Source organism: Myotis yumanensis, unplaced genomic scaffold (genome assembly GCF_028538775.1).
Source record: "Myotis yumanensis isolate MYYU_CA2020_CCGP unplaced genomic scaffold, mMyoYum1.0.hap1 SCAF_8, whole genome shotgun sequence".
Lineage (NCBI taxonomy): Eukaryota > Metazoa > Chordata > Mammalia > Chiroptera > Vespertilionidae > Myotis > Myotis yumanensis.
In genome coordinates, this window is record NW_027223759.1 from 14,692,359 (window position 1) to 14,716,638 (window position 24,280).

Here is a 24,280-nt window from a genome sequence, read left to right on the forward strand (position 1 = left end):
ACTCATCGCTGACCCTCTGTGGCCTCCAACCATGTCTTGGGTCAAAAAGACTGTTTTTCCTTGAAGCAGAGGCTGAAGGCTCTGTTCTCCCCAGTCACCTTTCCCAACTCTCTATGCTGACCTGCCTTCCATTCTCAGGCAAGCTACTTCCTCTCTCCACCCCCACTTCTGAACCTGTTCAAGACTAACTCTACCTTGAAGCTCTTCTAGAACCCCTTCCTTAAGGAGTATTCACTCCTTAAAGGCCTCTGGAAATGCTTCCTTTGTCAGGGACCATTGACCGGTGAATTAACTAGCACACAACGAAAGAAAAACAGAAGCCAGCAATTGCCAACAATACAGACGAAATACTTTATTAGGTTCCAAATTGAGAAAATGGTAGCGTGAACCGATTTCAGTATAAATCCACCACCCTCCTCAGAGAGCCAGCCTTAGCATCCGTGGCCCCCCAGTCGTGGGAGCGCCTGCACTCCTGGGGCCTCAGCAGGTACTGCTGCCCCCGGTAGTTGGGCATCTCGTAGAGGACCCAGCAGCCCTCCAGTACGTGGAGGGAGCGGACCTCACCCCGGTGGAAGCGGTCCTGGATGCAGGAGCAGTCCTCGCTCAGCTCCATCATGCGGCCTTTGTGGTCCTCTCTCTCATACAGCCGCAGCCGGTGGGAGCCCGTCTGCTCCACCCACAGAGAGAAGAAGCAAGCAAACAACAGATGAACTTGGTGGGTTGGGGCGTGGGATTGTCCATGTCAAACCTGAGGCTCTAAGATTGCTGTGAATGCTGTGTATGGGTTTGTGTCCTACTCACATGAACAAATATGTGCATGCCTGTTCTCTATTTCAGATCTAGGAGACAACATTTTTAAGAGATCCAATGTTTGGGTTAGAATCAATCTAGAGCTCAAATACCTTGTTTTCTTAACTCCTAATTACCTAATTCCTTGATTCCTAGGTGTTAAACCCATATTAGGGGGATAATGTAAAGTGTTTGACTAGTATTCTTTTAATATGAGTGTTATCGCCCAAATTTATATACATATAAATTTACCACTAAAGTAGGATTTTAAAAATCACATACTTCAGTGAAAATTAGTTTAGTCACTTGAATCCTAATTCAACTGATTTTCCAAATTAAGAACAACTACTTTTCCCAAAACTTGGACATTACCTTTGAATAGCCTACACTAACAATAGAGTTTTCCATTTCTACTAGTCTACAGTGGAAACTATTTCGTTCCTAATCAACTCCCTTACTATAGGTATAAGTTAGTTTGTTAGAAATACTGCCTTCTCTGTCCAACCAATTTCCCATTTGCAAGCTTTGCTTTATATCCCACTATGTTATTACATTTGTTGCAGACAACTTTTGATTGACCTATTGGTAACAAAAATTAAAAACAAAACAGACTCCCTAAGTGAATTCTTCCCCATATTCTGTGCTGTTTTTGTGCGAGTATCTATTTGAGTTTAGGCAAGTATCTAAAGCCCACTTAATCCTGGGGTGCTTTTATTTTATTTTTATTTTTAATAATTTTTTACTTATTTATTTGAGAGAGAGAGGAAGGGGGGAGAGAAAGAGAGAAACATTGGTTTGTGCCCTGACCAGGGATCAGACCTGCAACCTTGGCTATTGGAATGATGCTCTTACCAACTGGGCTACCTGGCCAGGGCAATCCCTGGGTGCTTTTAAAGAAACCTCCTTCACCCTAACGCCCCTCAATAATACTTGAGGGCCCTCCCAGGCAGCCTGATCGCCCTCAGGCCACACTCACCTGGGGGATGAGGCGGCAGGAGCGGACCACATCGCTGAGGCCCAGCCACTGCTGGTGGTCGGGGTAGTCGCCACGCCGCAGGAAGTACTGGGGGCCCTGGTAGTCCGGGCGCTCGTAGAGCATCCAGCAGCCGCTGTCCACGCGGATGGAGTTGCAGCGGCTGAGGTAGGGCTGCAGGCTGGGGTGGTCGCCGCTGCACTCGAAGCGGCGGCCCTGGAAGCCGCGGTCCTCGTAGAAGATGATCTGCAAAGGAAGAACAGGCCTGAGGGAAATCATTTGCCCCCAGTCGATCTTGTATAGGGGGTTTTACCGCCATCTTATCTCATTATGTCCCGCTCACCTTCCCCATGGCTGGTTGGCTGGGATGCAGCGAGCTCAGTGGATGGGCGGCAGCGGGCAGCGGGTCTATATCGCCGGCAGCTGCTGCGTTGGCAGGAGCAGCACAAAGGGGCCCCAGGCAAGGAGGGGAATTCATGGAGCCTCATTCTCTGGCATATTCTAACGCTGTCCTGTACGTGTCCTATTGAGCCCCTACAGTGGCTTTTATTCGGTTCCCAGTGTTTTTCTAAATTTATCAGCGCATCAGTCTGAACTTTTGACCTGAAACGCTTGTGTCTCCACACATAATTCAGTTGCGACCCATGTATTTCCTGGGGAAAGTCTATACCTTTCTAGAAGAGCCACAGAATTCCAGAGGGGCGTGGGGAAGCAGAATGCCCAGCACCCACTAATTTCCCTTGACAGAGACCCTCTAACTTAAATTCTCTTTTTGTCCACGACGTGCCAGTCGAGTACAGGACACGAATCTGGATGCTGGTCTTTGCCAGTTTTGACAGATGCTATAAGGCACAGCGACTAACTTCCCCTTTGTACTTCATGTAACTAGAAATCGGCGGCTGGTAGTCAACTTGTGATAAGGATCAGGGGAAAGGCTTTTATGGTCATTGGGTCCAAGACTGGGAAGTTTATTGCTTTATAGATTGCTTCCCAGGCCTGGGGGAGGGAGCAAAGCTTGGTGGACTGAGAATGTCCACTTAGTAGCCACATAAGCTCTCAGAGAATGAGTTATTTTGTAGTACTTACCTCATGGTACATAGTATGAAGGACAAGAAAGAAATAAAGAAAGAAGCAAAATAAAGAAAGAGAGAGGCCGGCTGGTGTGGCTCAGTGGTTGAGCATCGGCCTATGAACCAGGAGATCCTGATTCGATTCCTGGTTGGGTCACATGCCCAGGCTGTGGGCTCCATCCCCAGTGTGGGGCATGCAGGAGGCAGCCGATCAATGGTTCTCTCTCATTATCAATGTTTCTAATCATGATATTTTATTAAAAGAAAGCCTATACCCATTTTCTTGTAATGGTTTATTGAAAGGATTGCAAATGTTTCCATGTGACAACATAGTGAAGGCAAATGATAGATTAATTTTATTTTGGATTGAAAGTTTGGAAAACTGCCTCTTACTCCACCATTCTGCACTATTCAATGCTACACATTTGTAAAATGTGTTAAAAGCCAGCCTGCTCTGACATAGAAATACTATATATTCTTGGAATTCTCCAACTAACAGTCTTCCACTCACAATGAAGTAGCATAAAATACATGCATTTTAAAAACCCAAATGTAGCCGTATAATATGATTCTACGAAAAGAATGTTCAATATCCAAAAATAACACTGCAATGCAGTTTGCATCAAAGCTAACTGTAAAGAAAAATATGCTGGCAAGAGTTGCAGTTTTGAGATGATGTTTCTTTTCCTCTCCCAGAGACTTTATTGTGAAGTCCAGGGTGCAAGTCCAAGTTTCTAAGTGACCTGCAGAATAAAAAGAGGATTTTGGTATCAAGCATGGACACAGACAGTAGCTTTCAATCTATAGGGAGTTAAGGTCAAATATCAGATACTAAGTTATTGACCATGATGGGTTAAGATGAATGTAGGTGCCCTAACCGGTTTGGCTCAGTGGATAGAGCGTCAGCCTGCAGACTGAAAGGTCCCAGGTTCGATTCCGGCCAAGGGCATGTACCTTGGTTGAAGGCACATCCCCAGTAGGGAGTGTGCAGGAGGCGGCTGATCGATGTTTCTCTCTCATCAATGTTTCTGGCTTTCTATCTCTCCCCCTTCCTCTCTGTAAAAAATCAATAAAAAAAAAAAAAAAAAGATGAATGTAGGTACCAAAGAATTTCCATGGAACTGTTCTGAGACATTGGGAAATTGAGTTATATTTTTCAACTAAATACAATAAATCCCACACTGTATCCTCTGCAGAAGGAAAAAAAAAGGTTTTAAAAAACATTATTGGGTCAATTGACAAAATTATATATAGACAGTAGATTGGATCAAAGTATTAATGCTAGATTTTCTGAAGTTGATAACTATACTATGGTTATTCAAGAGAATGACTTTGTTCTTAGGAAGTACACACTAAATTATATGGGGTTAAAATGAGATGGTGATGTAACTGCAAATAGATCAGAAAAAATATGTATCTATATCTATACACAAAGAGAAAGAGATAGGAACAGAGGAAGATAGAGAGGCAGAGAGAAAAATGATATAGCTAATAGAGCAAAACATTAACAATTGGTGAATGTGAATCGAATGTACACACAGGTTTTTTGTCATACTCTAGCAACTTTTCTCTAAGCTCAAAATTGTTTCCAAATAAAATAAAATAAAATAGTAAAAGTAATACTTCATTTGATGGACCACACCTGAAGCAAATCATTTCTTTGCCCTTTAGCGGTTGTGTATTATTCTTACAGCATGTTACTTTGAATTTCTTGTATATTGGTTTGAATTTAAACTAAAATTGCTCCCTCTCCATTTCTGATAGGGGGGGTGTTGAAGTCTCCAACTAGGACAGTGAAGCCATCTGCTTCTCCGGCAGTTCTATGAGTTTTTACCTCATGGAGTTTGATGCTCTGTTGTTCAGTGACTACTTAAGGAATCTTATGTCTCTTGGAGAATAAAACTTTATCATCATGCACTTCCCTTCTTTATCCCTGATAACATTCCTTGCTTTGAAGTAGCTCTGTCTGAAATTAATATAGCTACTTTTGCTTTTTTTTAAAATTAGTGTTAGCTTGGCATATTTTTATCTTTCCATTTACTTTTCATCTATGTGTATCTTTATATTTCAAGTAGGTTTCTTATACACACCATATAATTGGGCCTTGTTTTTTGATCCACTCTGACAATCTCTGTCTCTTATCTTCTTCTTCATAAATTTCACTATGAAATTTTTCATACAGAAAAGTTGAAAGAGTTGTACCATGAGATACATATGCCCATAACCTGCTAATTCTGTAAACAGTTTTCCAGGTTTGCGTTAACATACATCAGGGCAATTCTCTATCCCTCTACCCATCCATCAGTCCACCTTATTCTTGGGGGCAGCAGTGTACCCTGTGCCTTCCCCTTTCTTTCATTTCCAAGAAGAGTTGCTGATTTTCCAGTCTGCTCAGCTTTTTACTTGTTGGAGTGGAGTGTCGATATCCAAGCCCCTTCTGTGTGGAAATGGAAACCAGATCCCTCAGACTGTCCTCTCGCCATCCTTCTTCCCTCCCATGATGCTGTGAGTTCCTCCGGAGTGGCAATAAGGGGGCACGTGCGTTATTGCCTGCGACAGTCCTGGCACTTCCTAAGCCCTTCCATGTCTATTAACAGTCCCTGTAACAACCCCATGAGGTACATACTGTTATCATCCATGTTTTATAGATGAAGCACAAGAGATTCACTTAATAATTCACCCAAGTTATTAAATAGAGGAACCAGATTCAAATCTAGTTATCTGACTCCGAATCCACACTCTTAATCACTAGAGTATGCTGTTTTCTGTCCATTCCAAATTCATGTCCTAGAAATCTGCCCAATATTGACACTTTCCTAGGATATGATGTTGCTCATACCCATCTCTATTAATAAATGAGGTACTAATACCAATACAGTCTAAAAGAAATATTTAAAACTGTTTTTCCAGAATACCCGGATTTTTAACAAATAATTTCTCCTTTTCCCTTACTTTATGAAAAAAGTCAGTGGCTGGAAATATATAGAAAATCCTGACTAAGACATTGTTTCATCTTGAGGTTGTAAAATTGTTTATCAGTTAAAATACATGATATAATATCAGTAAGCTATAAAGAAAAAGACTAAAAAGCTCAAATATATAAAATGAAAAACTACTTTAAGCAATAAACCGTGAAAGTATATTTCTCATACATTTATAAAATAATTATTTCTTTAATAAAGATATTTGTCTATTTAATTTATTTCTTGGCTATTTCTAAAAAATCAGTAGTAGGACATACAATGTATAGTAATATTTGAATATCACAAGAAATATTAACCGTGATTATTTCTAAGGAGTAGGAAAGGGGTGTGGATTTCACTTATAACTTTTGTATTGTTTGAAATTTTTACTATAAGCACATACACACTTATTTATTTATTTAAAATATATTTTATTGATTTTTTACAGAGAGGAAGGGAGAGGGACAGAGAGCTAGAAACATCGATGAGAGAGAAACATCTATCAGCTGCCTCTTGCACGCCCCCTACTGGGGATGTGCCCGCAACCAAGGTACATGCCCCTGACTGGAATTGAACCTGGGACCCTCAAGTCCGCAGGCCAACGCTCTATCCGCTGAGCCAAACCGGTTAGGGCGACACTTATTTAAACCCATAATATAACAGCTGATTAACTTGTGAATAGCATTTCTCAAAAGCTAAAAGATAATAGTGGTTAGTATTTATTTAGGGTTACTCTGTACAAGCACTGTTCTAACCTCTTAACATGTGTAATCTCAGATAATCATCCCACAAGCTTAAGAGGGTGATACCATCATTCTTCCCATTTTGCAGAAGAGAAAACGAAGGAACCGAGAGGCTAAAGTCACTGACCTGAAGTCACACAGATGGTAGGTAGTAAGCTTTAGATTCAAACCCAGAACATCTCATTCTAAAGGCTAGACTTTTAACTACGATATAAGTAAAGTACTCCCCAACATCTGGTATCATTTGGGTCCAGTTTGTGTTTTTAGACCTACTTTGCTCTTTGGCTGTGTGTCCAAAGGTAACTTTTTTGATGATTTCTGCTCCGTGGCATTTGCTTCCCTCCTAGAGCTGCCGGTGGCATTTTTATTCGTTGCTCCCCTTCTTAGCTTGACACCTAGAGGCACATGTAGTAACAACAACAAAAACACCTTTTAAAAAATGAGTCCACCCACAGTTCCAGATCTTTCCCTTCATGAGTGTTTTGCTCCCATTACCAAGGCGTCTAAGAAATACTTCCCTGGTTTCGACAACAGAGGGAAACCAAGCCATAAGTACTCCTGGCTCTTTCGAGTTCAACCAGAGAGCTGTTCTTACCACGCCACCTCTGACCTGGCGTTGTGAGTCCCCCTCCTGTGTTAAACTTCTCTAACGGATGGAAGTAAGCAGGCTTACTCTGTTTGCGGGCATATTCTGCTGCTTTGGGTGCTGTTAACATGGCAAAAGGGTGCAAGGAGAGGCGGGAAGGTGGAGCTCGGGGAACCTGAAAGGCAAACAGTCCTCCTTTGAAACGCTGCACACACCGTGCTGCTCACACCTGCTGCCTATGGCACTTGGCTTGCCCAGCCCACAGCCCTTAGACGTTCTTACCGGTCACCTGACAGCCCAGGTTTCATTGTCAGGCACGTTCACACATTGTCTTCTACTGCCAGGCTGGGTCCCTCCTGCCTAGAATACCTGTGCACACCCTGATACTCCTCAGAGTTCCCTTTACCTGGAGTGGCTACTTGCTTCCTCTCTGCCCAGGGGCTCTTTTCCTGAAGGCCCCTCCTCTTCCTTTGAGATGCAGCTCAAATATCACTTTTTCTGAGAAACGTGCCCACTGTCTCCACACCTTCATGCTCCTATACTGGCCTTCTGCGCCCTCCTCCACCCCAAGGCAGAATTACTGACTCTCATCTGTGCACTCAAAGCTCTTTTTGAACTCACATAGAACAAACCCAGTGTGTTGTGATTGTAATCCACTGTCTGCTGCACGGCGCTGGAAACTTATGCAAGGCTAGAACCATCCATTCATTCATTCATTCATTCATTCAACAAGTTTTCAGTGAGCACCTACCATGGTCCAGGCTCTGCTTTAAGAACTGAGTGAGGAAAGACACTAAACTATTAGGCAACCTGGGTAATTATACATCATGATAAGTTTAATAAATATACTAAACAGATGATGTGCTAGGGAGTAACCGGACAGCCACCACTTCAAACAGAAGGGACAGAGACAGCAATGGAAGCCATTGAAATATTTTTAAGCAGTAGTGTTACAAGGTCTGGCTCAGGTTTTTAAAAACATCAGTCTGGCCCAGCTGTGTGGCTTAGTGGTTGAGCGTTGACACATGAACCAGAGGTCACGGTTTGATTCCCTGTCAGCGCACATGCCCAGGTTGTGGGCTCAATCCCCAGTAGGGGTCGTGCAGGAGGCAGCTAATCAATGATTCACTCTCATCATTGAGTTTCTATCTCTCGCTCCCCTTTCTCTCTCTGAAATATATATATATATATATATATATATATATATATATATATATATATTCAATTTATTTTTTTAATATCACTCTGGCTGCTTTGTGGAGAATGGATTGAAGGGTGGAAGGAAAGAGGCTGATTAACTAATTTAACCTTTTGTCTCTAGAGCAGGGGTGGGCAAACTTTTTGACTCGAGGGCCACAATGGGTTCTTAAACTGGACCAGAGGGCCGGAACAAAAGCATGGATGGAGTGTTTGTGTGAACTAATATAAATTCAAAGTAAACATCATTACATAAAAGGGTACGGTCTTTTTTTTTTTAGTTTTATTCATTTCAAACGAGCTGGATCCGGCCCGCGGGCCATAGTTTGCCCACGGCTGCTCTAGAGCCTTAGAGAGTGCCTAGCACATAGTAGGCACTCAAATGTTATTGACTAGCTGAACTATGATTCTAGTCAAGGCAATAAGTGGTTGACAGCATGGACTTTGATGTCAAACTGGCTGATTTGGAATGGAGGCTGAACCATGTATAAGACATGTGACCTTGGGCACGTCTTTTAACTTTTCTGTGCCTGTTTCTTCATGTGATAATAATGATACTGGTACCTACCTTATAGAATTGTGGTAGGGATGAAAGAGTTAGCGTATGTAAAGTATTTAGAGTAGTGTTTGGTACACAGTACAATATAGTAGCTTTAAAATTAATAATAATAAATATTTATATTTATCAGCATCATCATTTCTCTCCCTGACTCAGTTCTCTTTTTTGTATAGAATTACCCATGGCAACAATTTGGCCACCAATTCCTTTAGGGAATCCTGACTCATCTCCCAGAAAAAGGTTGAGTAATTGCTCACAAATAATGAATCAGAGCCAGGAGGCCTGAAAAGATTAACACCCCCTGCAAGATCAACAACTTTCTGCTTTCTCACTGATAGAGATTCAGGTTTCAGGTTTACAGGAGTAAATCTAAGGAGTAAAAGTTGATTATACAAATCTTTTTACGCATTTCAAGAAAGATGCCATCTCATCAACAGGACATCCTTGCATGATGTATAACTGAGGCAAAAACAAAAAGACAAGGACAACAAAATAAATACTTAGTTTTAGATTTCCAGGTCAGTAGAAAATATTCTGCTCTATCTCTATCATCCAAAACTCTTAATGACTACACTCCTAATGAGCAAGTTCCCACGTAATTGAAGTAGGTAGAAATTTGAACTCCAAGATAACTATTTAGTTTATATATAGGTGGGGTATTTTTTGGGGGAGAGTGTCTTTTTTTTTTAAAGAAAGGGACTACATTTATATATTACTAGAGACCTGGTGCACAAATTCGTGCACAGGTGGAGTCCGCTGGCCTGGCCCCCAATTGGAATGGAGGGGGTCCATCGGGGGCAGGGCTGGCAGAGGTTGGCCAGCCGGCCCCACCCCCGGTCAAACTCCTGGTTGAACTCCCAGTCGAGGGGACAATTTGCATATTAGCCTTTTATTAGATAGGATTTTGTCATTTTCAACAGGAATGACTGAGCAGAGACCTGGAAGAAGCCTGCTTCCTGACAATTGGGTGCAACTGTGGTACCAGCCCTGGTCTGCCCACCTCCAGACTCCTTTTACTTTTTTTTACCTGAGAAGTAAACTCCTGTTTTTCACTATTATTATGGGCTTTTGGTTGTATCATACAGGAAACCAGTATTAAACAATAAATGAGGACGTGTTCTCTTTACCAACAGAACGGTTTAGAGCCACCTCAGCAGGGGAACTTTTATTTTTGACCTCAGTCTTTTATTCAAATGGCAAAAAATATTGATTGAGAGTTCACTTCATATCCAGCATTGTAAGGAATTAAACATAAACTATGGCCTCTAACCTCAGAAGCATAACATCTATTCAGAAAGGTGACCCTATAACACTGAAAGTAATTGAAAGGAGGCTTTATGTAAGTATGGGGCAATTGTGACTATAATAGCAAGAGCCCTTCAGGTAAATATATGTCAGGTACAAAAAAAAAAAAAAGAAAGAGAAAGAATTGGCTCCTGTTTGTTTGTTTGTTTTTAGTGGTTAGACACTTACATAACTTATGAAGTGATGAAGTGATCCCCTTGACAAGTCTAGCCATACATCATTCTTTTTTTAAAATATATTTTTATTGATTTCAGAGAAGAAGGGAGAAGGAGAAATAGAAACATCAATGATGAGAGAGAATCATTGATTGGCTGCCTCCTGCACGCCCCCTACTGGGGATCCAGCCCACAACCTGGGCATGTGCCCTTGACTGAAATCGAACCTGGGACCCCTCAGTCCATAGGCTGATGCTCTATCCACTGAACAAAACTGGCTAGGGCAAGCCATACATCATTCTTGACGCACTTAGAATATACAAGACGGATGCTTTTCAAGCTCCAGTTGCCCTGTTTACTGGGGCGGATTGAACCTGATGATTTTAAAGGTCACTTCCAGCTCAGATATTCTCTGAGTCCTGATAATCTGATGACTCATGCAAGCAGTTAATGTAGCTTTTAAACATAGAATGAAATTCAAATCCTAAATCTAGAGTTAATCATATCTTTTTTACTTTAATGCTACTTATTAATAGCTTCACTGTGGCATAGTAACAGTATTATTATGACTGTTATTTCTCGATTCAAGTACTTCTTGAGTGCCAAATTATGTCCAAAGCACATTAAACAAAAATTTCTTCCAATAGAAAGGGGTAGGGGGAGGAAAAGAAGGCAGATGTGTGTAAAGGCCTCTCTTTTCTTTTTCCCCTTTCTCCATCAAGTAGAGTTGAATATTTGTATTGCTTGCTTTATTTGTTGAAGGGAGACCTGTGCTTTTTTTTTCTCCAGGTTAAATTTAAGTAGGACAGTTTATATTTATCTGAAGCTATTTGTGTAACCCTCACTTACTTGGCCCTTGGTTGACTTCTTCTATGGGTCCAAGGTCCTGAGCAGAAAAATGGCTCCCTATCAGGAGAAAAACCTGAAGCTAGTAAAATTGGTGAGTAATACTGGGCCCATGATGCCTTTCTGTCACCAGGTGGCAGCAAATAGTCCTGGAGAAAGCCATCAGGCCGGTGCACAGTGCTCACATTGTGTCATGTGGGCAGTTCTGGTGGCTGGAAATTCAACATAATCTGATTAGTATTCAACAGGGTTTTAAAAGCTCTTGCTTGGGAAGGATGTTAGCTGTTGTGTAGGAGATATTTTATCTGAAGGAATCAAAGGTCATTCAGATATATGCAGCAATTAGAGAGGAACTTTTGGCAATAACTTTTTTTAATAGCAACCCATCTCCTAGTTAAATTTTTTGAAGTTATTAAGCCCCTAGGACCGTTTTAAAATCGCTCCTACAATTTACTATATTTGAAGTGCTATATGTCCATTGAGCGGTTGTGCTAATTCCTTATTTAAGACGCGGAGAGGGTCCTCAGTGCAGCTGACCTGCCCACAAGAGAAAGGCCTGAGGAGGGAGGAGCTTGGGGGGCCCACAGGGGTAGGTGATCCTCAGAATCTTATATTTGTAGCTCAAATCATATCATACCTTTTGTGACATCTCATGGTTTGAAATAGGTACAGTGTTGCCCAGCCAGTGTGGCTCCGTGGTTGAGGGTCTACCTATGAGCCTTCATGTAAGGAAAGCATTTTACAAACATTTATTACCCAAGTAAGATATGGCTACATCTGGTTTTGTACATTTTGATATAAAACTGTTATTTGATGCCTAAAAGTACAACATGATAAACGTGTCAAATAAATGTTCTCTAAAAATCCCTCGAATTGATAGACTCAGGTCACCCCTACCTTGGTAGCACCAGAATTGGCAGAAGAATCCGCCCCGTAAATTTTAAAGACTTCTTCGATTGGGACGCTGTTCTGTTAAATAACAACAACGACAGCAAAATGTATTATCATATCATGGCTTTTCTTTTGGCACAAAACAAAGCTGTTATAGCTCCAGGATGTCCAGCACTGTGCCTGTGTAGCAGGGGCATTAAATAAACAATTTCTGAATAAATTTTAAACCAGAATATGCTGAATCCAATTAGTTATGCATTTCATTCTGGGGTCTTTTGCCCCTTGAATAAATGTTTCCACAATACAATATAGAAGTCAAAGTCTTTTTATTATAACTTAAAAAATGAAACATTTAATATCAGTACACCTTAAACACTTATAAGCATTGGTTAAAGAGAGAGTAAATATGCATTAATATCAAAATGTGCATGAAAATATAGCATCTTCATATATATGAAGAGTGTTCTTTTCCTTACCATTAAGATCCCAGCATAAGATGATAAGATCATTGCTTCTCTTTCTCTATGGTTTGGGTATATGGGTCTGCCACGAAAGGGCCTTTTCCTAAGGGGGAACATGAATAAATAAGAATCGAGGGTTTATTCTTGTTGTTTTTGACACCTGCTAAGGTTGTGATAATAATCCATAAGTAATCTCCAATGGCCATGTGCTATGTGCTATGCACTTGTTCACAAAACTGATATGATGAACCCACCATCTTTGAATTTTGAATCTTCCAACAGTGGTGATGAATTTGCCCTCATCTATCCAGGTTTTCACAGCTATCAAACATGGGCTGACTGGTCACTATGGTGGATAAGTATGGATTTGCCAACCAGGATCCTTTCCCTTCTTGTGGCAATTTGCTTGGGGGAACTGCCTTACTCCACTGTAAACCTAAGCGCTTCAGGTTTAGCAATGGCTCTGCTAAACCTGTTCTATTTTGTCAGGATTCCAAAGATTGGAAAACACACTGTGGACTAAACTAGTCACAGTCTTCCATCCCCCACTCTACCCCCAGACAAGTCAGGGTTAACAGAGCTATTGAGACAATTCTGTGATTTTTAGGAATCCATTTTTCCCTGGACTGAATTTTGCAATAAAGTAGGGTGAAACTAAGAACAGTGTCTAGCCAGAGGAAATAGTCAAGAGGTAGGTCTTGATGACATGGTTTGAGTTTGAATTAAGTCTTGCCTTAGGCAGAGCTACTCATGGATTTTCAAATACAGAAGCAGTAGCGCCAAAACCGGTTTGGCTCAGTGGATAGAGCGTCGGCCTGCGGACTGAAGGGTCCCAGGTTCGATTCTGGTCAGGGGCATGTACATGGGTTGCGGGCACATCCCCAGTGGGAGATGTGCAGGAGGCAGCTGATTGATGTTTCTCTCTCATCGATGTTTCTAACTCTCTATCTCTCTCCCTTCCTCTCTGTAAAATATCAATAAAATATAAAAAAAAGAAGCAGTAAATCTCCTCCCCCTCCTTCTCTCTCTCTCTCTCTCTCTCTCTCTCTCTCCCTCTCTCTTGCTTAAGTCTGTTCAAACTGGATTTTCTGCTTATTATAACTGCACTCTAACTGATAGAGCCATCCAGGGCCAGGTGTGTGTTCTAAGGCCATGGAACGGAGAAAAATAACTGGCCTCTGGAATAAGCTGCTCAATTCTGGTCTCATTAGTTCCACATTCTTACCAATTGAGTGTGTCTGCCTGGCACACAGGGAGAAAATGCCGATAATCCTGGAAAGGAAATTATTCTACAATTCAAACCGCTCATCTCAGGTACATGTCTGGTCAAATGCTTAAGAAGTTGCATTTGATGGTCCTTAGGAAAAGATTGTAGCCTTTCCCCACAGAACTGGCCATCTAAACAATCATGGCCTGTGCACAACAAGGCACCGTCTTATTTCTAAGGGAGAACATTCTATGCAAGAAAGATGTTCATGTGATAGAAACCAATTAGGCCCTAGCAGGTTTGGCTCAGTGGATAGAGCGTCAGCCTGTGGACTAAAGGGTCCTGAGTTCCCGATTAAGGTCAAGGGCACATGCCGGGTTATGGGCTCCATCCCATGTGGGGCATTCAAGAGGCAGCCGATCAATGATTCTCTTTCATCACTATTGTTTCTATCTCTCTCTCCCTCTCCCTTCCTCTCTGAAATCAATAAAAGTATATTTTTTTAAAAAAGGAAACCGATCAGCAGAGATGTAACAAATGTAAACACTATGTGACTTCCCCAAGTTGACAGCTGTGGGGTTTCTTCAGATTTCTGGTTGCAGAGGGATACTCCGCTGCAATGTTTTCACATCAGAGTGCTCACGGTGGAAGATGCCAGTTAGAACTTCCTCTTTCGTTTCTCATAGTCACGCATTAAAAAAAAAAAAAAAAACACAAAAAAATTATTTCAACTTACACTTTTTCCCACTCCAGCCAAGTTAAGTCTTCCGAGCGATCCAGCCACTGCAAAGCAACACTGATGGCCAGGTCATAGTGCGCCTGGAAGCAGGAAGCAGAGAGAACAAAGGAACCGGCTTAGACATTGGCCGAAGCCCTCCCTGGGCCCAGTGACAATGGCTCTGCTAAACCTGTTCTACTATTTTGTCCGCAATGGTGAGGATCATTAGCTCTGTCCAGTAACCTGATGCTCAGACAGAAATCATAGAGATCTCCAGGCATTGCCTCCACCTCCCACTAGAGCAGGGGTTGTTTTTCTTGTTTGTTTTTATTGTCGTTGTTTGTTTGTTTGTTCTTGGCTTCTGTGGATCAAAAACGAAAAGAGAGATTCTTGGGAAGAATATTACACTCGGAATCAGGGAATCTGGACTCACATCTAGGTATGGCCAATAATTGGTAGTGTATCCTTAGGTGAACAATTGATGCTCTGTGGGCCTCAGTTTTAAGTTTTGTTGGTTTTTTTACTTTTTATTTTATTATTTTCATCACCATTTATCCCCCCCCATATCTTCTTCCACCTCCACCCACTCCCCTCCCCTCACAATCACCATACTCTTGTCCCTGTCCATGAGTTCTTTCTCTTTTTTCCCCTTTTTGTCTCAATCCCACCACCCCCCAGCCCCCACCCCTTAAAATTTTGAAATAGAGAAAGGTGCAGTTGGAGGAAGAGGGACCCAGAGAACAGTTCCTAATTCTGTAAGTAGAATGACAGAAATGTGTTCCCGGAGCACAGGGGAACCAATGTGTCCACTGGGGAAGCCTGGGAGGCTTCAGAGAGGAGGCTTTGGTGGAACTGGGGCTTGGAGGGGGAGGGTTTATGGAGGTGGGGCAGGACCTCCAGGTGGAGGGGTGAGCATGAGCAAAGGGCTGAGGTAGACCTGATTAAGTGACCTGCTAAGAGACTCATACAGAAAGCTGAGGACCAATTCCAATGAAGGTCAGTTTGACTTCCGCATTTTCAGATGGGTTTTAAGCTTCTATCTCACACCCATATTTTCTAAAACAATGTGATTATTTCTATTTCTTCCAGGGGCTGAACCAGACTGAGAAGTGAATTAGAAGAAGAAGGAGGAGGAGGAGAAGAAGAAGAAGGAGGAGGAGGAGGAGGAGGAGGAGGAGGAGGAGGAGGAGGAGGAGAAGGGGAAGGGGAAGGGGAAGGGGAAGGGGAAGGGGAAGGGGAAGGGGAAGGGGAAGGAGAAGGAGAAGGAGAAGGAGAAGGAGAAGGAGAAGAAGGAGAAGGAGAAGGAGAAGCAAGAAAAAAGAAATAGAAAAGAAATGGACCCTGATCAGTTGTTGAAACTTAATCCAAAGACTGATTCGTGGACTGGTAACATTGGATCATTTATTAGAAATGCAAATTCCCAGCCCCACCCCCTACTTCCTGAATCACAACGGCCTTGTAATAAGACCTCATTAAAGTTTGAGAAGCAATTATCTAATTGACTTAATTTCTCCATCTAATACGTGCACTGAGAAGCACTTAAGAAAACCAAGGCCTGACCGCTTACTCAGCCCCAGGGAAGTCAGATAGACAGAAGGGGAGGAGGGAGAGATCCTTTCTTTCCTGCTAGTGCAAGGACAGTAAATGGGAGGATAAAAAGCTGAGGGTTTATTAGTTTCTTTTGAATTAGATCTTTACACAGTTTCTTAACTTACAGGAAGTGAAATTTTATTACATAACATGAACCCAAGATTCAACACGAATAATAATAGAAAGGATTTTAGGATTATTCAATTCTTTGGTTTTCTCTATTAATGCACATGGTAAACAACAAAACAAACAAACAAACAAACAACAACAACAAAAACACACACCCAGTATTATACTTGAGAACTACATGATAGCTAATTTTGTCCAAAAAAATGTTAACATCATATGTAATATTTGCCCCTGCACCCATTTTGCTTTTTAATCTTTTCTAATGCAAATAGCAGAAGTCACATGACTTTTATTTTCTCATTCCTGTTGCTTTCAGTTTAATGGGTTGAAAAGACCATGTGGAGAATGCCAGGATGAGATGAGAAAGAGGCCGTTCTAGATGACCAGGGTCAGCCTTGTTTATTACATACTTTATATACTTATGTCCCCTTCACTAACACGTAACACAGATGTGACTTCCACCCGCATGCCTTTCTTTACCATATCATCTAGGAAGGTGAGTTGCCTTCTTCCTTTTGGGTCAAATTCCTTTTCCCGAAGTCTGATGCCAATATAATCTCCCCTTAAAAGCAAGAGAGCAGGATTGAACCACTGGGAATGACACGGGAGTTCCATCTGCAGATGGGGGTTCCTGCCCAGCCCCTCCCTCCCGCCAAACACAAGAGCAGTCACTGACAGCTCTGGGAGCCGGGTTCACAATTCCTTCTTTTTATATGGAGAATTATTTGGCTACTGTTTTGATTTAACAAAATCACTATTTTGATTTAAAAGGCAATTCTGCAATGCGGTAGGCTTAAAATATCTCACCATAATGAAATTAAACCACATTTATCTAAAAACTAAGTGCACATCGTGGGCACAGAATTTAAAGGGAAGCAGGGAGTATGATAAATCCCCACATGCAGAAAAGGTTCACAAAAATGAAAGGATTGAGACCCACTGTTTAAAATAAAGATTCCCTTGCTAACCATGTGAAATTCAGGCAAAATGTCAACGAGGTTGATAAATTTCGGGCCAGATGTATTCTTTTGCTTTTCCTCATTGGAATGCAAATACCCTTAGGAGGAGTTGTACATAAAAATGTATTAGTGAGTCCAGTTTAGTGTGTCCTCCTCAGATCCCTCCAGAGGACAGAATAAGGGCCCTGACTGACTTCTGGAAAGTCAGGAAGAAAGAGCACTGGATGCAGGACAAGGGGCCCTGGGGTCCCCCTCCACACATCTCTGGGCTCCCATGAGGCCACGCTTCTGGTTGTCAAGGTCTTTGGCACACACTTTGGGCAAGTAACCTTGCGAGGGATAAGTCTGTTTCTCCCTTCTCGAACTCTTCTGATTTATTACACTTAGATTGATAAAAATCCTCAATTTTTTTCTTTGTCATTCCAAGGTACTTTATTTAGAGTGCCCTAAATGTATTCTTTAGCTATAACTTTACGTTTACATCCCTTTTGAAATTCCAGTTCTAGGTGGAGGAATTGGCATTCCTGATTATGGTTTGTTCTTTATTATAGTTTGGCCTTCAAACACGTACCTGTAAACATCTGTGAATTCACACATAGTTTACTCCAGCCTTTCTTAAGGATTTGTTCCAAGATCATTATCTTAGCAGCTGAGAGAGCACATTGGATGGGGACTGTGATGAAGTCTTTGATGAAAAGGGCATTATTATTGTGCCTATAATACATATGAAATAGGACATAGCTGCCCTCCCTCCCCCTGTCCTTTTTATATCGTCTGTTATTTTCACCAACCTCTTAACAAAATATCAAGTCAAAGAAAAGCTAGCACAGGAGAAAAAACATTTTTCCATGGGGAGACTTAATATTTTCTTTTGTTTGTTTAAACATAAAAGTTCCGATGACAGGAAACAGGAGATGAATTACTGAGTTGATCGGACTGACCATAAGAGAGGCAGAGGCTGCAATTTCAATGCTGGGCTCCTGGGTACATTTTTCAGAAATCTCCCCTCTATCTTTTCCAGCAGAGCCCTCCCAAAGGCACACCCTGCCCAGCACAGCTGACAGGGCTGTGGTCCCAGATCCTAGGCTTCTGGAACAGGGATGCCTCGGATAAGCATGCTGCTGGCAGAAGCATCCTCCCTAGAGATTCAGCATCGGGCTTTGCACCCCGTGTGAGGCCTCTGGTGCCGGAGACACAGGCCAGATTGTCCGTCTTTTTTTTCGATAGTGCAGGAATAAAATCTTCCTGAGATGTTTACCCTCCTGCCAATATCAGACCATCCATGACAGGAAACCCACCAAATGCTGAGTATGGTAAATGAAAGTTATTCTCAATCTTACTTACAGGAGCCTTTTCACCTCCTTCTTTAGGAGCCTTCTTTCCATGATTAAAGGCTGACCCAGCTGCGCAGGTATCTGCAGCTTACACTGCACCTGATATCTGTTAGGAAGATGCAGTCTCTCTGAGCCTAGAAGCTACCGCAGCAAATCAGAGAGAATTGGAGTTAGGGACGCTATCACTCCAAATACCAGTCATGGAGTCCCAGGCTCTGGAAGGGATCCGAGAATGTGCAGAGCTCAGGCCTCTCATCTAGCAGGTTCCAGGGCAGAAAGCTGTCTGGAGGCCAGTGCACTGTACCTTGAGTTTATCTGGCACTTCTCATTCCTTGCCAGTGTTTTCAGCATTCATCATTTACCGGCCCTTGCAATAAACTAGCAAGTAAAACAGGCCAGGCTTGTGTAATAGCAGATGAGACTATTTGGGGAGAACCACCCGAATGGGGATGGTTTGTGTTCTGAATATGTTTGAGCTCTGAGTACATTGGACCTAGCGACTCCCAGTGAATTCGCCCTCGTGCAATGGCTCGTGATAGTGTTTTCTATAGAATCCATGTGCAACTTCTTTTTTTTTTTCCATGCACAACTTCTTATGGCCAGAAGGTCCTTGAAAGACCATGTGGTTATGGCAAATGTGAGACCATGTCTTCAGTTCCTACCCCAACATTGAACCAGAAATTGGAGTTTAGGTGATGGGATCAAAAGGGTTCTGAAGTCACAAAAAAAGTTTACAAAACAAAAATTATCAGTGTAAATTTACAATAGCTAAGATTTGGAAACAGTCTAAGTGCCCGCCAGCAGATGAGTGGATTAGAAAACTGTGGTACATCTACACAATGGAATACTACGCTGCTGTAAAAAGGAAGGAACTCCTACCATTTGCAACAGCATGGATGGACCTGGAGAGCATTATGCTAAGTGAAATAAGCCAGTCAGAGAAAGATAAATATCACATGATCTCACTCATTTGTAGAATATAATGAACAACAGAGACTGATGAATAAAAAACAGATCCAGAGACAGAGAAGCATCTATCAGACCATCAAACCTCAGAGGGAAGGCAGGGGAGGGTGAGGGAAAGGGGGAGAGATCAACCAAAGGACTTGTAACCAATGGACACAGATACTAGCGGAGTGAGGGCATGAGCAGGGGGCGGGGGGGAGAAGGGAGGTCATGGAGGGATAAGGACCTTAATCAATAAAGAAAAAATATATTTAAAAAATTATCAGTGCTGAATGGGGTGCCCAGGGAACAGTATAAATGGCATATCAACTATATCTTCAGTTTTATTTCTTTTTTTTAGTTTTAAAGCAAATTGTGATGATCAATTTAATATAGCAACTTGGCTGGGCCATTGTGCTCAGATATTCGGTCAAACATTATTCTGGGTGTTTCTATGAAGGTGCTTTATGGATATCAACATTTAAGTCAGTGGACTTGAGTGACGCAGATTGCTCTCCATTATGTGGGTGGGCCGCATTCAATCAGTTGAAGGCCTTCAAAAAACAAAGACTCACCTCTCCCAAGCAAGAAGGAATCTTGCCAGCAGACAGCCTTTGGACTTGAATTGCAACTCCCCCCTCGTCTTCAGCCTGCCAGCCTACCCCATCAGATCTTGGGCTGGCCAGGCTACCACAGTCATGTGAGCCATTTCCTTAAACTAAATCTCTAGTATGTATATTTGCACATCCTGTTGGTTTTGTTTCTCTGGAGAACTCTGACTAATAATAAAAATGTTAATCTTTGTTGATTAGAGGTTATAGATATTTATTATGTTACATTCTGTACTTTTGAAATTATGCACATGGTTTTAAATCACTACTATAAAAATGGTGGGGAAAAAAACCTTTAGAAACCTTTTTATAAAAAATTGTAGCATGGCCTAAGCGGTTGGCTCAGTGGTTGGAGTGTCAGCCCGTGGATTGAAAAGTCCCAGGTTCGATTCCAATTAAGGTCACATACCTCGGTTGCAGGGTTGAGCCCCAGCCCCAGTCAGGGCATGTATAGGAAGCAACCAATTGTTGTGACTCTCTCACATCAATTTTTCTCTCTTTCTGTCTCCCCTCCTTCCTCCCTTCCACTCTGTCTAAAAATCAATGGAAAAAAAATATCCTCAATGAGGATTAACAAAACAACAACAAAATTGTAGTATATAAATGTGGTAGGCAGTGAGACAGACATGAGCAGAGCAAGGACGATGGGCCAGGTACAGAAAGCCACCAGGGCCTAGCAATGGTCAAAACTGGGGAAACAAGGACCTTACCCCTAGGGTAACCCTTCCTTCCCTAGAACCGTGGTTGGCAAACCATGGCTCGAGAGCCACATGCGGCTCTTTGGCCCCTTGAGTGTGGCTTTTCCCCAAAATACCATGTGCAGGCGCGCACCTACAGTGCGATTGAAACTTCATGGCCCATGCGCAGAAGTTGGTATTTTGTGGAAGAGCCGATATTTTGTGGAAGAGCCACACTCAAGGGGCCAAAGAGCCTCATGTGGCTCGCGAGCCTCGGTTTGCCGAGCCGCAGTTTACTGACCACTGCCCTAGAATATCACTGGTCATGCAGTTTAGGCCCCCTGACCTTTCAAATCACTGGTCATATGGTTCAGACCCTCCCCTGACCTCTCCTCCCCTGGCATGTTGCTAGTCATGCGGGTTAGACCCCCTTAGAGAGGAACAACAATGGGGCCACAGAACAGCCCTTTATCATTAAGACAGTGAGATTCTGACCTGCATCAACTACATGTCGTCCTGAGTTGTGTTTCCGCTCCAGGCCCAGAAGAGGTGCCTTCTTTTGCCTCTGTAACTTGTTTCCTGAGCCCATTTCTTCTACAGCTCACTTATTCTACCTCCGTTACTTTCTAAGAAACTTTCTCTTATAGTTTGAGTCTTGGCTCTGAATTCTTTCTTAACCAGTACTCAAGTACCGAGGTTGCTGAACCGAGATCGAGATCAAACTGCCAATAACCTTCTGGTGTGGTTTGTCTGCTCACATAAACATTAAGCTTCATTGGATCCAGCTCTTCGACAATGAGCAGAAAAGAAACAGGATGCCACTGACTTAAAGGAGTTCTTCACCAGACCAATTTAATTCTTTCAGACCATTCTTGCTGCTGCTACACCTGCCTTGGATGAGATGTGGAGAAGGTGAAAGGGGGGAAGAAAGGAGCATTCCATTGGAGAGGAATTAATGATAGAGACAGGAATGTCATCTCTGCAGGAGAGTAAATCCAGAGAGGACACTGCAAGCCAGAGAGGTGGCCGCAGGGCCTAGAGAAAGAAAAGCTCTGGACCTGGGCCGGCCGGACGCTGGGATGTAGTGTCTCCTGCACCACCGACTGGTGTGGCCATGGCCAAGCTTCTTGGCTCTTCTACACCCCAGGCTCAGGTGTTGTCTGAAAAAATGATGAGCCTGGTTAACATCACCAAGAGCACCTTTTGGCCTACATTGTACAACTCCACAAAGGCTAGCATTCTTCTAATTCAGTAAGTTGTAAAAACATTTGTCCTATCTCAGTTCCTTGAGTGTATGTGTGTGGTATAGGAGGTGGGGATGGGGTGGGTGGGGTGGGATGACTCAGCTTCTACAACTTTTTAAAAAATATATTTTTATTGATTTCAGAGAGGAAGGGAGAGGGAGAGAGAGAGATAGAAACATCAATGAATCATTGATTGGCTGCCTCCTGCATAGCCCCTACTGGGGATCGAGCCTGCAACCCAGACATGTGCCCTTGACCAAAATCAAACCTGGGACTCTCCAGTCCTCAGGCCGAGGCTCTATTCACTGAGCTAAACAAGGTAGGGCTATATGCCTTTTTAAAAAGCAAAAGCCTTAGCACTTGGTTTAACCTATTTTGTTTTGTCATTCTGAGCCAGTCCTTTGCATTTCAGACTTACAAATTATAGACTTGCATCTTAGTCGCTCTGACAGCTTCCCCTTACCAGCGGTTCTCAACCTGTGGGTCGCGACCCCTTTGTGGGTCGAATGACCCTTTCACAGGGGTCGCCTAAGGCCATCGGAAAACACATATATAATTACATATTGTTTTTGTGATTAATCACTATGCTTGAATTATGTTCAATTTGTAACAATGAAATTGGGGGTCACCACAACATGAGGAACTGTATTAAAGGGTCTCGGCATTAGGAAGGTTGAGAACCACTGCCTTAGACCTACCTCCCACCCCACTACCATTCAATGTGGTATACATGCAAAGGTATAAATCTTTAAAATGTGCGCATCTCCCACTACGGAGACCTGGGAGGCTACCAGCTAACTGTGTCACCTTGGGTACGGGGACTCTCCTCCCTGTGTCTGTGCTTCCTCCTCCGTAAGAGACGCGGTGAATGGTGGGAGAGGGCCCTTCAGCTGCAGAGTCCAGTGCCTGACGTGCATGGAGCAGCTATGCCTGGCTGAAAGAGGGCCATTTGTAGAGACTCTATTCAGTTCAGATTTGAATTCACCCCTCTTCTCTGTCCATAGAGCTTGAACAAAAATAGCGCTCTGGCTGGAAATACACACAGAAGAGCTACTGGAAAGATGTCAGCGGTCTCAGGCGTTAGCTGCTTCATTAAAACCCCCTGAAGGCACAGCCCCCATATTCTCTAGGAATATCATGCCCCGAAGAACATCTGCACACTCCCTTCAGGCCCCCAACTAGAAATAATAAGACAGAGGTCAATGGGGCTCTGGGTCACAGTGCCATGTGAGGCCCCAGCCAGCCGGTTATGAGGGAGGAAACATTCAAGATGACTCCGGCCATAGCCATTCAGAATTCAGAGACAGCGATGGTGTGGGTCTCTCAAAGCGTGTTCTACGAAATGCAGGGCTCTTAACAAAGTCCCCTTTCAGAGTCTCCCACCAAAGGAGACCGATTCCTGGGCTTTTGTTCTCTCCCTGCTTCTGGGGGCATCTGCTCAGGCCGGTGCTCACACATGCAGGAAAGCAGATGTGTTTTTGTGGTTGCTAGGAAACGGCGACTGAATGAAAATAATTTGTTTTTTAAATACACCCCCAATGCCCCAACCGGGAGCGGGGAAAAGTCATCTATTTGGGACAAGATTGTGATTCTGACCTGGAGTTCACTTTTTTTTTTTTTAAACCTGAGTAGGATTCAGTTTCCCATCTAAATGATTAATCAGAAAGCAGAGAGGATATGAGAAATCCACCTCCCGCAGGGGTTGTGTTAGCACTTGGCTGCAGACCCAGGGGTCAACTGGCCAAGCAAGGATTTCTGGGGAAGCCAGTGAACTCTGACCCCTTACACACTTAGGGTGGTTCTACCTGATGTCTGTGGACACAGTGGAAATCCCGAAGAACCATCACCTTGGTGTAAGCATCCCCCGTTCAGGCACTGGCCTCCTTACCATACTAGTAAACACTTCCTCTTTTGCTTAAAGCTTGCTGGTGCTGTCCAGTTGCTCTTAGAAAAACGGCCAGACTCCTAACCATGGCCTGTAAGTGAGCCTCCTCCATGCCCCTGGACAGAGGCAGCTTGTTATTCTGGCCCATCTAGGCCTGGGTGTCTGTTATCAATACCACTTTGGCTTCATTCCCACTCCTCTCCACCCACCAGATCTCTTGGGGGCCTGATGTCTCAGCTGTTCTCTGAGTGACAGCAAAACTCCAGATTTGAATTTTTATAGGTGAGCTGTTCCCTCCACATTGAATTTATATTGCACCCAGGAGGTTCCACCAGATTTTGTTGAGCCTGAAGTTTATACAAATTGAATATCATAAAATTTAAGAAAAAGGATGCAACATTGTGAATGCAGGATTGTGTTTACTTGGAACCATTAATCACCAC

General features: G+C 42.9%; 2 protein-coding genes across 4 annotated transcripts; both read right to left on the reverse strand.

Annotated features, from left to right (window-relative positions):
• Window positions 1-394: 394 nt before the first annotated feature.
• Window positions 395-2,114, reverse strand: LOC139015529 (gamma-crystallin C). Of its 2 annotated transcripts, none has more exons than XM_070423294.1 (3): window positions 2,106-2,114; window positions 1,766-2,008; window positions 395-667 (listed from the first exon to the last, which is right to left on the reverse strand). In XM_070423294.1, the coding sequence occupies exons 1-3, from the start codon at window positions 2,112-2,114 to the stop codon at window positions 395-397; spliced, it is 525 nt and encodes a 174-aa protein (XP_070279395.1). The 2 variants fall into 2 exon arrangements, with proteins under 2 accessions (XP_070279395.1, XP_070279396.1); XM_070423295.1 differs by having other exon boundaries at window positions 395-670.
• Window positions 2,115-3,123: 1,009 nt separating this feature from the next.
• CUNH2orf80 (chromosome unknown C2orf80 homolog) lies at window positions 3,124-18,594 on the reverse strand. Of its 2 annotated transcripts, XM_070423296.1 has the most exons (8): window positions 18,486-18,594; window positions 16,663-16,744; window positions 14,482-14,564; window positions 12,554-12,641; window positions 12,084-12,155; window positions 7,212-7,299; window positions 6,812-6,933; window positions 3,124-3,575 (listed from the first exon to the last, which is right to left on the reverse strand). In XM_070423296.1, exons 1-8 carry the CDS (start codon window positions 18,524-18,526, stop codon window positions 3,567-3,569), a joined length of 585 nt encoding a protein of 194 aa, XP_070279397.1. In that variant the 5' UTR covers window positions 18,527-18,594; the 3' UTR covers window positions 3,124-3,566. The 2 variants fall into 2 exon arrangements, with proteins under 2 accessions (XP_070279397.1, XP_070279398.1); XM_070423297.1 differs by lacking the exon at window positions 12,084-12,155.
• Window positions 18,595-24,280: the final 5,686 nt, after the last annotated feature.

Coding starts and splice junctions, on each gene's coding strand:
- CUNH2orf80 (XM_070423296.1), bottom strand. CDS start 18,526: ATGGAAAGAAGGCTCCTAAAGAAGGAGGTGAAAAGGCTCCT. Junction 16,745..18,485: donor AAGGAGGTGAAAAGGCTCCT/GTAAGTAAGATT, acceptor CTTGCTTTTAAG/GGGAGATTATATTGGCATCA. Junction 12,642..14,481: donor TGGCTGGAGTGGGAAAAAGT/GTAAGTTGAAAT, acceptor GTTCCCCCTTAG/GAAAAGGCCCTTTCGTGGCA.
- LOC139015529 (XM_070423295.1), bottom strand. Junction 671..1,765: donor CCTGCCGCCTCATCCCCCAG/GTGAGTGTGGCC, acceptor CTGTGGGTGGAG/CAGACGGGCTCCCACCGGCT.